We start from the raw sequence: 15,229 nt of genomic DNA, 5'->3' as shown, positions 1-15,229 counted from the left end.
ATGCTTTAGTTGAGATTCCAGCACTGCAAGGGGTTGGATTAGTTGACCCTGGGAGGTCCCTTCCAACCCTATGATTCTATCACAATAAGGAGCAGTGGCAGGGGGGCTCAGAGACTTTTGTGGGTGACAGGGGAAGACCTCAGGGGTACCATTGCCCCCACAGGCACCACACCGGCAAGCCCTGCAGTATGTCAAAAATGCTATTAGATCACTCTGATAGGACCTGCCACTTTTCTTTCTTAACAAAAAGGCATGGGAGGCTTCCAATATATTTTGGAACTGCAGTGAACAGGGAGAGTTGCCATTTCTTGCAGAACATCCCATGAAGCTGCTTTGCCCCCAGAAGGTAATACACGCAGCACTTTCAGGGGCAAACAGCAGATGGGTGTTGGGCGAGAAAAAAGTCTGCAGAAGGTAGTAGATATTCTTGGTTTCCCTAGCTGAAGCTAGTGACCTTCCAAAAAAAATCAAACTGCAAGGCTAGCAACTTTATTTCACCAATGTAACATTCATCCCAGGGGATTAGATCCAAACTTGACCCTCTGCAAATGAAAAGGCCGCTTCTGTTTGCAGAAGGGTCTTCGATCTGGCAGAGGCTCCCACTGGAGAAAAGGGGGTTTGAGGCCATTTTCACCAATTTCCCATTCCCCCTGCAGCCCCCAGCACCAATTTGGAGCACCCAGTAGGTGGGGTTCTGCTCCCTGGAAGTCTGGATTCAACCTAGTATCTCCTGATCAAAGCATATCTCCCATTACAACTCTCAAAGCTTTAGTGAATCCAAGGCTCTTGAGGCGAGGAAAAGGAGCAAGAAGAATTCAGGAAAATTGCTGCATACTTGATAGAAGCCAGCCTCCTGACTTACCAGTGTCCTCAAGGCGTAGATGGAACCTATTAGCAACAGGTGCTTTTGTATAGGAAGTAACCGGATGGTAGCCATGGTCATAAGCCCACGTAATCAAACTCTCATGAGAGGAGGGAATATTGGGAAATATGTTTTTAGTCATCACCATTGAGCGTTCCGTTTCCTTTCCAAAGCCAACACTGTTTGCTGCCTGCGCAGAAATGAGATAACATTAGGATTCTGGATGAGGCTTTTCCAAGTCTCGTGAAATCATGTCAGGTAAAAAATAACATGGGGTAAAAAATAACATGAAAAGGAACTCCTTTCAACAACTTCTTTTCATCATTTCTGCAGCGAACTTTTCTTCCAGGCAGACTGATTTGTCATCCACACGACCAAATCTTTTCCCACTACAGAACTGTGAAAGGTTTGCCATGAATGAGGCTCCATCCCCACACTTTGCTGGGACAGTATAATCACTTAGAGCCACTGTGTCATCTCAAAAGACAACAACCTGTTTCTCCCCCCCCCCCCGCTTCTCAACACAATGATTTTTAGATAAGGAACAAAAGTTCTTGATAATGTGGAAGGATAACAAGGACTGTAAGTAGCTGTAAGAGCTAAAGCATATCCAGGGCTCGTAGAGGCTGACATGTAACGTAAATTACATGGAGGCTAACTGAAACAACTTCCATGTTGGGATTGTCCCACTGATGGTCATGACATGTTAAGGGGCTCATTGGATGGATGGCCTCTACTCTGCTACTGGATGTAGCAAATCTGAAATATGTGCTAGATGAGTCAAGGGTTTTCCAGAAGTTGTTGGACTAGTACTCCCATAGGAGCCAGCTCCTAGGGGCCAAGATCCATTCAGCCCCCCCGCCCAATAAAATATTTGAGGGGGCCAGGCCCACCCAAGGTTAATGGTCATGGCCATTCAAATGTGTTCACCTCCCCCCCCACAATATTTTATTCAAGTTGACACCCCTCAGTAATCTCAGGGGTAATGTAAGATCATCCAGAAGATAATCGAATTTGGAAATGTTACACTGAAAACGTTTCAACTTCACACCGGCCCTCCTTAGGCAACTGAAATGTTTAGACTGGCCCTTGATTTTACACTGGGGTGGTCAACCTTTTTCCGGTTCCAAGGGCAACATTCACCCTTGGACAGACTTTCAGGGGTGCATGGAATTGTGGATGTGGCTAAAAAGGAGTGTGGACACTCCACAATCTTACATACACACATGGGCTATATGGAGGCCCATTACTGAATTTATTTTAACTACAGCAATGTTAAGTAGTCAATAAACTATATACTGTTGCATAAGATGCCAGTATTTTCTAGCACATAGTAAACACCAATCGTAGCCTATGGGCGATGAATATAGAAGTCAGCTTTATTGAGTAAAAGCTGCAGGGAAAAGATATCCTTTCCATGTCAAAATGCTTTTTTCTTTTTTAAGAATCAGGACATGGATCAACCCGCAAAATACTAAAAAGGCCTTCCCTGACTCTTTGTGCACTGAATAATTTGCATTTTTGTGATGATTAAGGTTAGCAATATGAATTGTCAACTGAAGAAGAAATGGAACCTTTCAAAACCCATGTTTGAAAGCTTCCTTTGATGCTCCTACAGAAGACGCCAAGCAATCTTGAAATCTCTATGTGTTTGAATGGTTTGCTGCAGGTGGTACTGAAAGGAGATGCATTAACAAAAAGGGTAGCAAATCCCCTTTTGGGGAGTGGGCGGAGGAGGAGTTTCTGGTCTTGAGCTGTGCCTGCCTGCCCTGTTTCTGCCCAAAATACTATCTTTTGAGTGGACTCAAATCTGAATACAATTTTTATTACACATGTTTCAAATAAGCAGGCAAGTTTGGATTGATCTGAGATTATGACAATCCCTAAATTTTCCGGATTTCCTGCTCTCTCTCTCTCTTTTAAATGTTAGATAAAACAGCTGAACAAATATTTTTCAGAATATAATTGTCAAAACTAGAACCTGCCCGTTTTAAAGGACTGTGTCCCTCTCTATTCATATAGACCCATTAAGATTTAATGTATCCAAATAGGAGCATACAGGGTCTATGTTTATGTTCTGGCACTATTCTGGCACATAATGTTGGGACGCGTGAATATAAAATAAAAATACATATTCTCAAACTAGACACGGATTTTCCTATTGGTCAGATGCAGTTAGTTTGAATTTGGAATTTTATCTTTTAAATCTCTCATCTTCCACTGGTATTTTTGTAGATGCTTAGGGCTAATCAAAACAAATTTGGAAAGTAAAAAAGGCAACTCAAAATTTGGATTCATCTCTACCCAGCTTGACGCCTTTGCCCTAGTCTTCTCTGTTTTACATGGTGAGCTGATAGCACCTCCTTCAAGCAATGATCAATTGTGGCTGGGATGAATAAGATACTTTCTTATTCAGCCAAACGGGCATCAATGTAAGCCTTTGCTTGAGCTGTTGGCTCAAGGCTCCTACCAGGGTACACTTTGCAATTAAGAATTATATGTGATCAATAGTGCACACCTACATGTGAAATGAAGTTGAACTGCATCCAATGGGGCTCACTCCAAGGTAAGTGTGCAGCGGACCACAACTTTCAGTGAAATCTTGTGTGTACTTGAAGGTGCATCCCACACAAAAGCATGCTTAGAGCTGTAGCCTTAGTCAAGCCGAAACTGGAGATCACAGGCTGCCTCAAAACTTAAAAGAAATGGAACTTTCCTGTCTATAGTCTTTCCTATGATTCTATACATCAGAGCACAACCAACTCAAATTAACTCCTTCAACTTTCTTTACAGGCAACTTAATTTTGCCTCTCAGGACCCCTGCCATTTCCACTGAGTGAAAAAACATGAGCAAAATTGCAGAAGAGTGAAACTGGTCCAGCTAATAAACAAATAATTGGAAGCACAACTTAATTAAGAAGGTTAAAAGCAGCTCTGCTGGAACTGATCAAACATCAGGTCTAGCATCCAGTTTCCAACGGTGGCCAGTAAAATACTTCCAAGGAGCCCGTGAATGGGGCATCAAAGTCCCGGCACCTCTCAGGTGGGCGCCATTGCCATTATAAGACAAAGAAGGGGGGCGTTCATGGTGAGTTCCGGCATCTTTTTTTCCTAGACAAATAGAACTGGTGACAGATGCAATGCACCACCTCTTAATCGAGCAGCACATCACTCAGTACCCAGGATGGGTGGGGAGAACCAACAACCAGGATTAATAGCAAAAGTTGAGGAGATACTGAGAGAAGATGTCTGTTATCATGTGCTCACTTCTTCACATAAAAGCCTAAGCTGTTAACAGCACCCGTGCCTCCCTTACAACAAGCCGTATCTACTTACAATTGCTTCCAGTTTCCCCTTCACGTCATGTGACTTGATGACCCAGTTGACAGACTTTCTGCACTTGAGGATAAGTACAAGATCCCTGACAAGTGTGGTGTCTGGCCGAGATGGTCGAATGTCAATGATGATATCCACCTGGAAAGCACTGGTTGTGGAAAATAAAAAAAAGAGTGAGGCCCCAGCACGCCAGAAATTTCCAGCTATCAACCTTCTTTCAATCCATCATGTTTCCAGTGTCTGGCCAGCTGATTAAAACGCTGGAGGTTATCCCAGACGGTACAACATGTGCAAAACAGACTGTTACGCCACACATGCTAAAACAATTTTACATAACAATGGAAACAAAAATGCTTTTTAGGCTAATAATTACTGTCCAGCAGCAGCTTTGTTTTCTCAATTAGAGGTTGCTGGTTGCTCATTGCCACTGCTTTGGTGCTGGTTAAAGAGAACCACTCGGAGCTTGTTCTCCCACCCCCGCTATTTCCCCATCTCTTCAGGAAATTTTAAATGGACGTTTCTATCCAATTTATTCCATTAATTTGGAGCACATGTCACCTTATTGTACCTCAAAATTATAGCTTGGCAGCATTGCTACGGAAGGAAAAATGGAATAATAAGTGAGAGAAATGCATCTGTCTGCTGAGCTTTGAAAACAATGGGGAATAATGTGCAAAAAAGCAAAGTATGTTTGGGCAGTGATGAAGAATGGGACACTTTCAAAATGCAGTTATTAGCTTAGCCTGCTGCTCATCTTTAGGATAATGGAAACTTAATGTAAATGCATCTGTTCTTTTCACGTGACACTTTGTGTCAAATTTGGAGTGCCCTCCCAAGGGCTTCCTTTATTCCTGAAGAGTGAGATGAGGTCTCCTGTGTTCCCCAACCTCCGATACTTGCTGAGGTAGAAGTTAATGAGTATTTCAGTGTACGATCCTGATAATGGGGTTGGGGGGGTGAGGGGGTGTGAAGCAGCACTTGAACAAGACCCGTAAGCCCATGATCAACTGAGGTATCTTCTCAAATATTTAGGCCAGAGCCCACCTTTATCATAAAATCATAGAGTTGGAAGGGGCCCTGAGGATCATCTCGTCCAACTGCATGCAATGCAGGAATATGCAGCTGTCCCATACGGGGATCAAACCGGCAATCTTGGCACTATCAGCATCACGCTCTAACTGACTGAGCTATTGCCCTCCCTGTAGCAGCCTCTTTGACCTTGATAAAATTTGCCACATTGATTTCCAATCTGAAGACAAATTCTACAACCTGTTTTCATATCCCTCATGTGCCAAATAACAGCCATATTGAAACTTCTGTTTCAAAGTGCCGCAATCTAAAAGTATTTATATCAAATAAACTTTTCAGAGTTTTGCTTTTCTCATAGACGGAGGATCTGTTCCTTTAAAGCTGCAGGATGGGCTGAAATAAACAATATTCTTGGCTTGGAGAAATAGGAACGGGCACTTTACCTGTATGGGTTAGAGTCTGGTGTGATTAGTTCAATTATGTGAACTTCTCTTTCTTGATCCATGCTGGAGACAATGCATCCTTCTGCTGCCTTGGGTTGCAGGTATCCCGCAAGGTAGTTCAAGGAAATAAAATTCTTCTCTATATTGCATGTTGCAGGAAAAAACTGATCTAAAAAAGAAGAAGAAATAAAACAAATCATCCTTAGATGATCAAATATGGTTGTAAAGGTTAAAGCTACCATGTGCCCTTCCCCGCTGGATCCTAGCTCAAGGGCTTCCCATTCACCAAGGCTATTATTGCACTCCCTTGATTCCATTGTTCCTTTCATTGTGGCCTGAAATGGCTTAGAATTGCCATATGAGCAGAAAGGCCCAAGGCAGGAATAATGCTTAACCATGTTGACTGGGAATAGTGCAAGACTTCAAATGGGAGGTGGGAGAAAGAAATGTCAACTCCTCGCAATAAAAAAAAACACCATGAGCTCATTCTAAGGCAGGTCCATCTTCCTTTGAGATGGGGTTAAGCATAATTTCCGCCTGGGAGTTCAAAAGTCTTAGTCTTTGGTTTTCTAACTACCGGTACAAGCTCTATGATACCTAGCAGGACATCATTTGCAGCAAAGGAGAGAGCTTATGGGGTTGTTCCTGTGTGGAAGTGGATCTTCCATCACTTGTTATTACCTCCCCAAGGTAAGGCCTTTTTCCTTACCTGGGAAAAGAGGTTGCGGGGAGGGGATTGACAGGGAAGTGATAGGGAAAGGGTGCAAAATCCTACTTTGAACTGTGCCCAGCTCAGAGGGCAAAGTACCTTACTCAAATGGATTTTTGGACACATCTCTAATAATAATTTGTCCCCGTTAAGCTAAGCACATAAAGGGTGCATACAGCATGTAGTAGTTAACCATGGTTAACAAACTATAGTTTGCAAACCCATGTCAAACCATGGTTTCACAGCCACATCAATTACCTTGTCTCTTGATTGTGGAGACGAAGCGAGGCTTGCCCTGGATCCTAAGCTATACCATTTCCTAGACAGGGGCTTGATCAGGCAAAAAAAAAAAACCCATAAAAACAAAACCCAAACCTGACCCCCTGAGCTTTTGCTCCACACCTCCCCATTCTTCATTGTAAGGTTCTGTGAGACTCTCAAGTAGCTGTTCTGTGGTCAGAACCACATTCTAACACCTTTCTGTACGTTTGTGCACAGCTGACAACCCTCTACGATGTTAATAAATTATAATAAATTGCAGCAATGTTCAAAAGCTGTCTGTAAAATGCTCATAAAAGCAGTGGTTTGACAAGTCCTGCAATTCTACTTGCATCTCAAATTTTGTTTTATTGTTCATGCTCCAAGGCAAGTTTCTAAAACAGTGATAATTACAGTGTGAGAATAGTTTTTTTCTTGATATTTTCAGTTTCAGCATTTCATTTCATTCACATTTTTTTTACTTTAGAAGTGATACTTTCACAAACAAAAATTGAGACATGAATTTTTGCATAATATATTTCAGTTACAAAATTCTGTGTTTCCTGGTGCAGAATCTGAGTTAAACATGCTGCAGTTGTGGGTTGTGGTTTTTTTTTTTTTTAAACACCTAACCATTAAAAAACCCACAACCTATAGTAAAATATTATCATTGATGAAGGACTGGCTGTAAACTTCCCTCTATCCACTTTCTCTACAACATGCACAATTCTATACAATTCTATCATGTCACCACCTTTTCTTTAAAATAAACAAAAAGCCTCAAACATTACAATCCTTTCTCTAGGGAAATTGCTTCAGCTGCTGGACCAGATTGGTTGCCTTTCTCTGCACCTTTTCCAACTTCACAATTCATTTATTTATTAGGCTCAGCGAACAGATCTGTACACAGTATTCCCAAGTGTAGTTGCATCATCGATATGTATATTAAAGGCATTAATGGCAAGGGGTGTTTCCCCCCCTGATCCCTTGCCATACTAAACGGTATCTGAATGCTCACTTTGCCTTCTTCTCTAGAGGATCCTTCTATGTGAACTATGAGAGATGAAATCTATTTGCGCAGCTTGACGGAGCACTCCTCAAACATCTGTTAAATAGCCTGCCAGATGGGATGCAAAAGCAGTCACGATTCTGCCAACTCCTCCCACACAAATGAGGGAAAGTGATCCCGAGGTTGTCCATGCTGAACTCAAACTAACGTACATAAAGATGCCATGCAAATGTAATTCGCCAGAACTAGTAATGTCATTATTGTTAAACTGAGAAATAGCTTACCAACCAGTTCTCCAGAAAGAGGAACACAGGTTCTAAGGTGAATCGTTAAAAAAACAGAAAGAGTTCCTGCATTTGTGTTTCAGAAAACTCTTCTGATACTGTCAACAGCAAGCAAGGGTCTCGACAGCATTTCAGTTTCTTTCAATTGTTCATTTAAACTCTTTGAGATCAAATATTGCTGATATTTTCTAACTTCCATACCGTTTAGCCAACCTGTAGGGCAGACTCACAGCTCAGTGGTAAATCTAGGGTTGCCAAATGCCCATAATTCCCCAGACATAGCTGGGATTTGGCCATCAGAAACAGTGTCTGGGCATAAATCACTGAAATGTCCGGGAAAATCTCAACAACTTTTCTGACTGGATTTCCACTTTTTGAAATATGGCAACCCTAGGAAAAGCACATGTTGTATATCTAAAATGTCCCAAGTCCAATCCCTGGTACCTCCAGGTAGGGCTGGGAAACGCTGGAGAGCTGCTGCCAATCAGCATAGACAAGACTGAGCTAAATGGCTTCCTTTATTGCACTGAATTGAAGTTCCTATCATAGTATGTAAGGAATGGTAAACAGCATGGTATCTGATTTGGATAGGAAGACATAAGGAGGAACAATTGCCAGAGAATGCACTAGAATTGTGTGATGTAAATACAGTAATAGATACCTGTCTTCTATGTATGCTGCCAGCTTACTTGCCCGCAACCAAGACCTGTATACTGAACCCTACTAGTTTCTTTGAGTCACACCTTTGTCTTAATAGGGATGAGAGTGTTTTGCTTCATTCTATACAAATTAGGTGTTGCTATCAGATTTCCAGCCAACACGATCCAAAGTTGGAGCAATCTCAAGTGCTTTTGGCTTGACAATGTGAGGACACTCTTTATGAATATATCAGAACCATTCATCATGTATCAGCTTTCCTCAACAAATTATTATTGCCAAGGGCTATACATCAGAGGTAAGATTTCTTCCCCGCTGGAACTCATTTTTGAAAAGGTTTAATGGAGAACCAAAGGGATTACTGTCCAGGAGCTATCAAATGTTGAAAGGAGATAAAGTTTCAGCTCTGAAACTGGAACAATAAGTTAATTGTAGTGGATTTCAAACTATTGTTAACTAATTAATACTTTGTGAAATCCTTCTGTGCAACAGAGTTTTTGTAGGAAGACAGAAGGAGCAATGGCGAATCAGAAAAAGCTACAGAATAAATGTGAGAGTAGACAAATAAAAGGGAAAGACCAGCTGACCTGAACGGGCAGAAAAGTACAGGCAACAATGCAATATGGTAGCTAACTGAAGACTGACATCACACTAATAATACCTTTAGTATGAATTGCTCAAGGTGAAATCTGCCTTGGTGGTCACAAATTGCAAATTGGAAGGAAGAAGCTAGGATCAGTCCTAATATCCAAATAATGAGTCTGCAGCCACTGTGACATGAAGAAGGATTGTGTATGGGGGAATGCTTTCTCAAAAACAGACATGAATACAATTCAATTCTCCATGTACAATCTTACTAGTTTGGAGACACTTACCTTCACCCACTTTGATGTAAACGTTCCTGGATATTTTGAGTTCAGTGAAAGATGTTACTGCCCCATATTCCTTTTGGGCCCACTGTAGCAGATGCTTATTTCCTTGAGGGAGAGGTTTTTCCTCTATTTTTGCGGACAAGGAGAAATTTTCTTTCTCAAACTGCACAATGGAACCTGCTGATACCTGAGGAGAATAGAAACACCCTTTTAATGCAACATCCACATGATTGCAGAACTATCACCCCCATAAAAAGTCATTTAAACCTGTCACACCAAAACCTGTTTCTCACAGGGGCTCTTTCCGTAACATCTGCTAAACAGGCAATACCGTGAACCATTTGTACAATGCGCTTTCACGTTCAATGGAACATCACAACAAAGAACGTGAGATTGAATTCTCCTTGTCTTGTTGACAGTGATGAAGAACAAAAGTGTAGTTGTATGGATGAGGCTCCATTGAAAATAGGAAAAACTATCACTGCTACTTTGACCAAAACAAAGTTGTGTAAGGGTTTGAAATATGTAAGCCAAAAATTTAGAGATTGATAGGCCTTCCTCCACTATATGGTTAAACCAATGAACAAAACAAAAACACACATTTACTACTCAACAAAGAAGGTTCAGAGAAGATATTTTCACTCATTACTTCAAGGGACACAGGAGATCCCACTTCAGAAGGCCTTTAAGGTACTGTGAATCTGAGCAGTATCTGATGTAATGAAAACTACATGCAAAAGAAGAGGATGGAACTTGAAAAGTATCAGCTACAGATCTAGCTCCCCATCAGAAACAATCAAGGCTCTGAGACTGAAGAGTCTCCTGCTAAGAAACTAGACCAGGTACAGGACTCCAGAGCTTGCTGCTGGAGATCAAGAGACCACTAATACTCCCATATCTTAAGGGCCAGAGTCTGGACTCTTCCCTTGGGACTAAGGAGCCTTGCACAGGACCTCATTGTCTGGCAGCACACCAGCTGGGAAGGTATACAATGGAGGAGCACCAGTCTTCAGGACAGAGGGTTGACCCTTTAGGAATCTAAGGTTAGCAGCAATGGGGTAGAGCCTGAGAGAGGTAGTCTGAGAGCAAGAGCTTAAAATGGCTCGGTTTGCCCTCAACCTTTGTTGGAGCAAGTTGTTTACTATTTGTGGTCCTGCAATTTCTAACCTCACCGGCATTCTTCATGGGATACGGCACCAGGCCAGAACATGACAATAGTATCTAAGTAAACCATGGTTTTGTATAAAAGCATTATGATAGCGGCAATGTTCAGTCCCTTTCCTAAAGATTCCTAACATGGAATTCACCTTTTTCACAGCTGTGTTGACATTTTCATTGACCTATTCACCGTGAATCCAAAATCCCTTTCGTGGTAAGTCACCATCACCTCAGACTTCATTAGCATATATGTGAAGCTAGGAGGTATTTTTTGCCTCTGTGTGCACCACTCACAATGGCTTATATTGAATCACATTTTGATGCCCACTCGCAGAGAATTTTTTGGATGGCATAGATATGCCAGAAAGACCCTACCGCAGGGGTCAGCAAACTTTTTCAGCAGGGGGCCGGTCCACTGTCCCTCAGACCTTGTGGGGGGCTGGACTATATTTGGGGGGGGGAAATATGTACCAATTCCTATGCCCCACAAATAACCCAGTGATGCATTTTAAATAAAAGGACACATTCTACTCATGTAAAAACATGCTGATTCCCGGACCGTCCGCGGGCCGGATTGAGAAGGCGATTGGGCCACATCCGGCCCCCAGGCCTTAGTTTGGGGACTCCTGCCCTACCGTGTTTCTCCAAAAATAAGATACCGTCTTATATTTATTTTTCCTAAAAACAACAACACTATGGCTTATTTCCGGGGGATGTCTTATTTTTTTAATTAAGTATGGTACAGTTTAACCTACAAGGTTAAGTTGCCTATCACTATGGCTTATTTTCAGGGTATGGCTTATATTCCTTGAATGCTTAAAAATCCTGCTATGGCTTATTTTATGGCTACGTCTTATTTTCGGAGAAACAGGGTAATTAGGCTATATGTTGCTTTGCTGACAACACAAGAGGGCTTCACTGCTTCCTACCTAGCGTGTCGCTTCCTTCACATCTCTGTCGGCAAGGTGATCCTTGAATGGTATTAACCTTTAGCTCATAGTGGATTAAGCAAACAGCTGGATCAGAATAGAAAGGGTTGAAAAAGTAGTGGGAGGTAGTGGGCACCAGAGCAGCCCTCTAAAACTTGACTATCACTTCTGCAGATCACTTACTTCAAAAACTAAACACAGATATGGGATTCAAAGGAGGTTATACACAGGGAACACAGGTTATCTATTTTAAAAGCTATACTGGGAGCTCATTTCCTGTGTTTTCAGCGGTTTATGAGCTGTTCAATCCAGCTCCATCCTATCTTGGAGGAAGAAAATATAGGAAAATAGATAAGTTGTCTTTCATCTTGTTAAATCTCACAGAGTGAAGGATTGCATCATAGGAAACTTATTCCAGTGGGAAAGTTGGACCTGTTATGTTCGAGCAGAGCACAGAAGTGACAAAGGAAGACAGAGGGATGTGATTGTTTCAGAAGACACATTTTCTTAAGCACCCTGACCAATTGACTTGCCGCGGCAGTTGCAAATACAGTATCTCCCGGACAACTATGTCAACCGTGTATTGTTCCAAACAACAACATGTTGCAAACAGATTTGAAAACACTTGGCTGACTCCATCTGGAAAAACACAGATGTAGCCTTAAACAATAGATACATTTCAGTAAAGCATTGTTTACACAAAACTGCAGGGTACTTTTTAACTGTAAAAAAGTTGGATGTTGCTGTAGCACAAAATAGTTCCACACAATTAAAAGCTAGGTTTTGTTTAAAGTGATATTTCAATTTAAATTTTTAATTAACACCATCAGCCATTAAAAATGGATATCTATCATTCACAAATGATGTCCCAGAATATGCATTTTTACGATTTATGTTTGTTTGGTTAATAATTAATAATTTTTACCCCACCTCTTTAATGCATATTATCACTCTGCTATTTTGTCTGACCTTATGGCTATTATTTACAAATGCCCATAAACTGAAGCAAAGGAAAGTTTTTTTGTTGTTTTAAAAAGCTTTGTAGCCATGCTTGTGGGTGGTGTTCATAGCTGGGGAAGGAAGGGATAAATCTCTGCTCTCTGTGTGCTGCAATCCTGATGACAAATTGGGCTCCCAACTCAGCTGTAATTAAACACGCACAACGAAAAATGATGTTGCACATTACACGCATTTGTAAAGTATAGCTTGACCCTGAGCATAAGAAAAATGTCAAGTGTGAAATACTCCCAATTCTATACTAGGCACAGAATGACCAAATATGACCAATCCTGCTCAGAGCTTTCACTGGTGAACATATTTTTAAAAAATAATAATCCAGCATTCTATTATTATGGGTCGTCTCCACTGGGGCCCTATTGTACAGCTTGTCTTGTGAAGAGATGCCTCTTATCCCAAGAGTTCATTTCACCCAGACAAATCACAGAAAGCAGCTTAAGAACCCTTCGCCTCCTGCCAGAATAGTTCCAAAAACTTTAAACTAACCTCTGTTTCAACTCTCGAAGATTCCTTTCATTTGTTGCCGCTGGTCATGCGACCACCATAAAACATGTCATTTTAAAAAAAATCTATTCGATGTAATGCTTCATGCATCATTTTAACAAGGGGCGCTACATAAGTATACCCTGTCTTCTATAAAGCAAGGGCTCCAAATGTCACTGTTTTACATTTCATTAAACCATCTTCTGGCACTGCATCACCCGGTAGTCTCAACACGTCTTTCTTAAGCCCTGACAACGTGTGGTGTGAACATTTCTCCACTTACGGAGAGATCTCTGGAATGGAAGCCTTGGTGAACCATTCATTTTCTGTAGCTGCCATCAGGTGTGGGGGTCTGTGAAGGAACTGCAGTACTGGGGAGTCGTGGTGGGGAGAAATAATAAGTACGCCTGAAGACAACATGGCAGGAACAGGTACGTGCAAGTCTACATCCCAACAAAGAGAACTGCCAGGTATGCAACATGCATCAACCTGCTTCATCTGCAGCTTCAAGGGGCTCCCCACTGAAACATGGTGGTAACACTTCTTCCTTTTTATAATTATTTTAGCTTTTGTTTCAATTCCACATATTCCAGGACTTTTATCATGTAGGAAGCCTTTCCTATAACAGGAGGGGGGTGGGTGGGAAGCATGCATGGTTTTCCCTACCACGCATTTTGGCATCGGAAATACCCCAAACACAAAGTTTATGAGAATGTGTATTTGGGGAAGGGGGCTGTTGTTCAAACTGATCCATAGACAACAGTCAAGTTGGAACCTGCCAGAGAGATGGTGGCTGATCAGCCAAAGTTCCACCATAAAGAAGAAGTCTTTTATAGTCCGTCCTCCTGAGAAGAGTCTAGCCTGAGTACACAGAGTCGGTCCAGAACCTCAGCCCTTTACCGTCTAGGGGATTTGCTCAAAGCTGAAGCCCTGACAGCTAACCACACACAGTAGCTATGCACAGGCCCACGGCTTTCTAGTTTAGACCTGGCAGCTCCCAACAATTGAGCATGTCCGTCCAAATTCTGCTACAGCATCAGACAGAAAGCAAACAAATCAAGTAGTAGCCTTAAGGCATCCAGAGATCCAGGCTACATGCGGCTACAGCCTGAGGCTCCGAGGGAGTTATGCTGGCTACATAAACCACACATCAATAATAACAGCTTGATCCTGTATTGGGAAATCCATGAGAGCAAACAAGGTTTTAACAAACTGCCATCTAACATTTGCGTTGTATTATGTTACCCGAGCCTACGCCTCTTCACAGAGAGCATACAGAAGGAACCACGCGGTCCATTTGGAAAGCAAAACTGAAATATTTGTTTTGCTGCTGCCTAGAAGAGCTGCCTTTTACAAATCAGATGCCGCAATCAGTTTGGTGTGTTCTCTCGAGTAGTGTATTCTTCAGTGCTTGAAATCTGAGGGTGCATTTTGGCAAAGTTATTTCCAAGCTAAGTGAGCAAGCTCTAGTTATTTTGCTAGGACTTTCTGCCTACCATTTGGAGGATTAAGTCTCCCTTGGAAATAATAATTCTGTGGGATAATTACTCATCTCTTGCTTCGTTTACCTGCACTGCTTCTCACCCTTGGCTGCCCATCATTGACATGGCATCCCAAGTACCTGCCCTGTCTATTTAAAGATAAGATTGGCAGAAGGAACTATTGGGTTTTGGCCTGTAAGTACAGCACTGCAACATACTGACTGAGCACATGATCCTCTCCTTTCACCCTATTTAAAGGGCCACCTGCCCTTTAAGACTAAGGAGAAGAGAGAAAAAACTCCTGCATGCACAGTCAGTGTGGCTCGGTGCTGCTGCTTCCAACCTGGAATTACAGGTTAACTGATGCTAATTAATTAAAGCTTCATATGGTTTGCTTTTTTTAAAAAAAGTGTTGCAGTCTGAAATCAAGCAGAGGAAGCAAGAGCAAAGTAGGACTCTGCTGTGCCTGCCAGGTCTCAAAGTTTTACTATGAGGGCTTAAGGCTACATTCAATGAGCCAAGCACGTTATTTTCTTTGGACTGAGTTCAAGAAGCTCTTCCAGAGAGGGAAAGAAAAGGCAGCCGTCACTTTTGTTTCACCACTTTTCATCAAACGTTAACTGCTTCCTCTATAGAACGGATCTGCTTCAGGAGAGTGAGGCTGCTCTCGAAGTATCCAGGACGTGAAGGTACACGTGAATT

General features: G+C 41.9%; 1 protein-coding gene across 3 annotated transcripts in view; it reads right to left on the bottom strand.

Moving 5' to 3' along the window:
* The window catches only part of TGFBR3 (transforming growth factor beta receptor 3), a 137,172-nt gene that overhangs the window by 32,810 nt on the left and 89,133 nt on the right, over nt 1–15,229 (bottom strand). For all 3 annotated transcript variants that reach the window (XM_035123643.2, XM_035123646.2, XM_035123645.2), the window contains exons 5-8: nt 9,463–9,646; nt 5,671–5,839; nt 4,199–4,346; nt 863–1,052 (exon numbers count right to left, since the gene is read on the bottom strand). In XM_035123643.2, coding sequence (XP_034979534.2) covers nt 863–1,052; nt 4,199–4,346; nt 5,671–5,839; nt 9,463–9,646 — 691 coding nt within the window. The remainder of the gene's footprint in view (nt 1–862; nt 1,053–4,198; nt 4,347–5,670; nt 5,840–9,462; nt 9,647–15,229) is intronic.

Source organism: Zootoca vivipara, chromosome 7 (genome assembly GCF_963506605.1).
Source record: "Zootoca vivipara chromosome 7, rZooViv1.1, whole genome shotgun sequence".
NCBI classification, from domain to species: domain Eukaryota; kingdom Metazoa; phylum Chordata; class Lepidosauria; order Squamata; family Lacertidae; genus Zootoca; species Zootoca vivipara.
The sequence above is the reverse complement of the archived record's forward strand: the minus strand, read 5'-3'. Positions and strand labels throughout refer to the sequence as shown.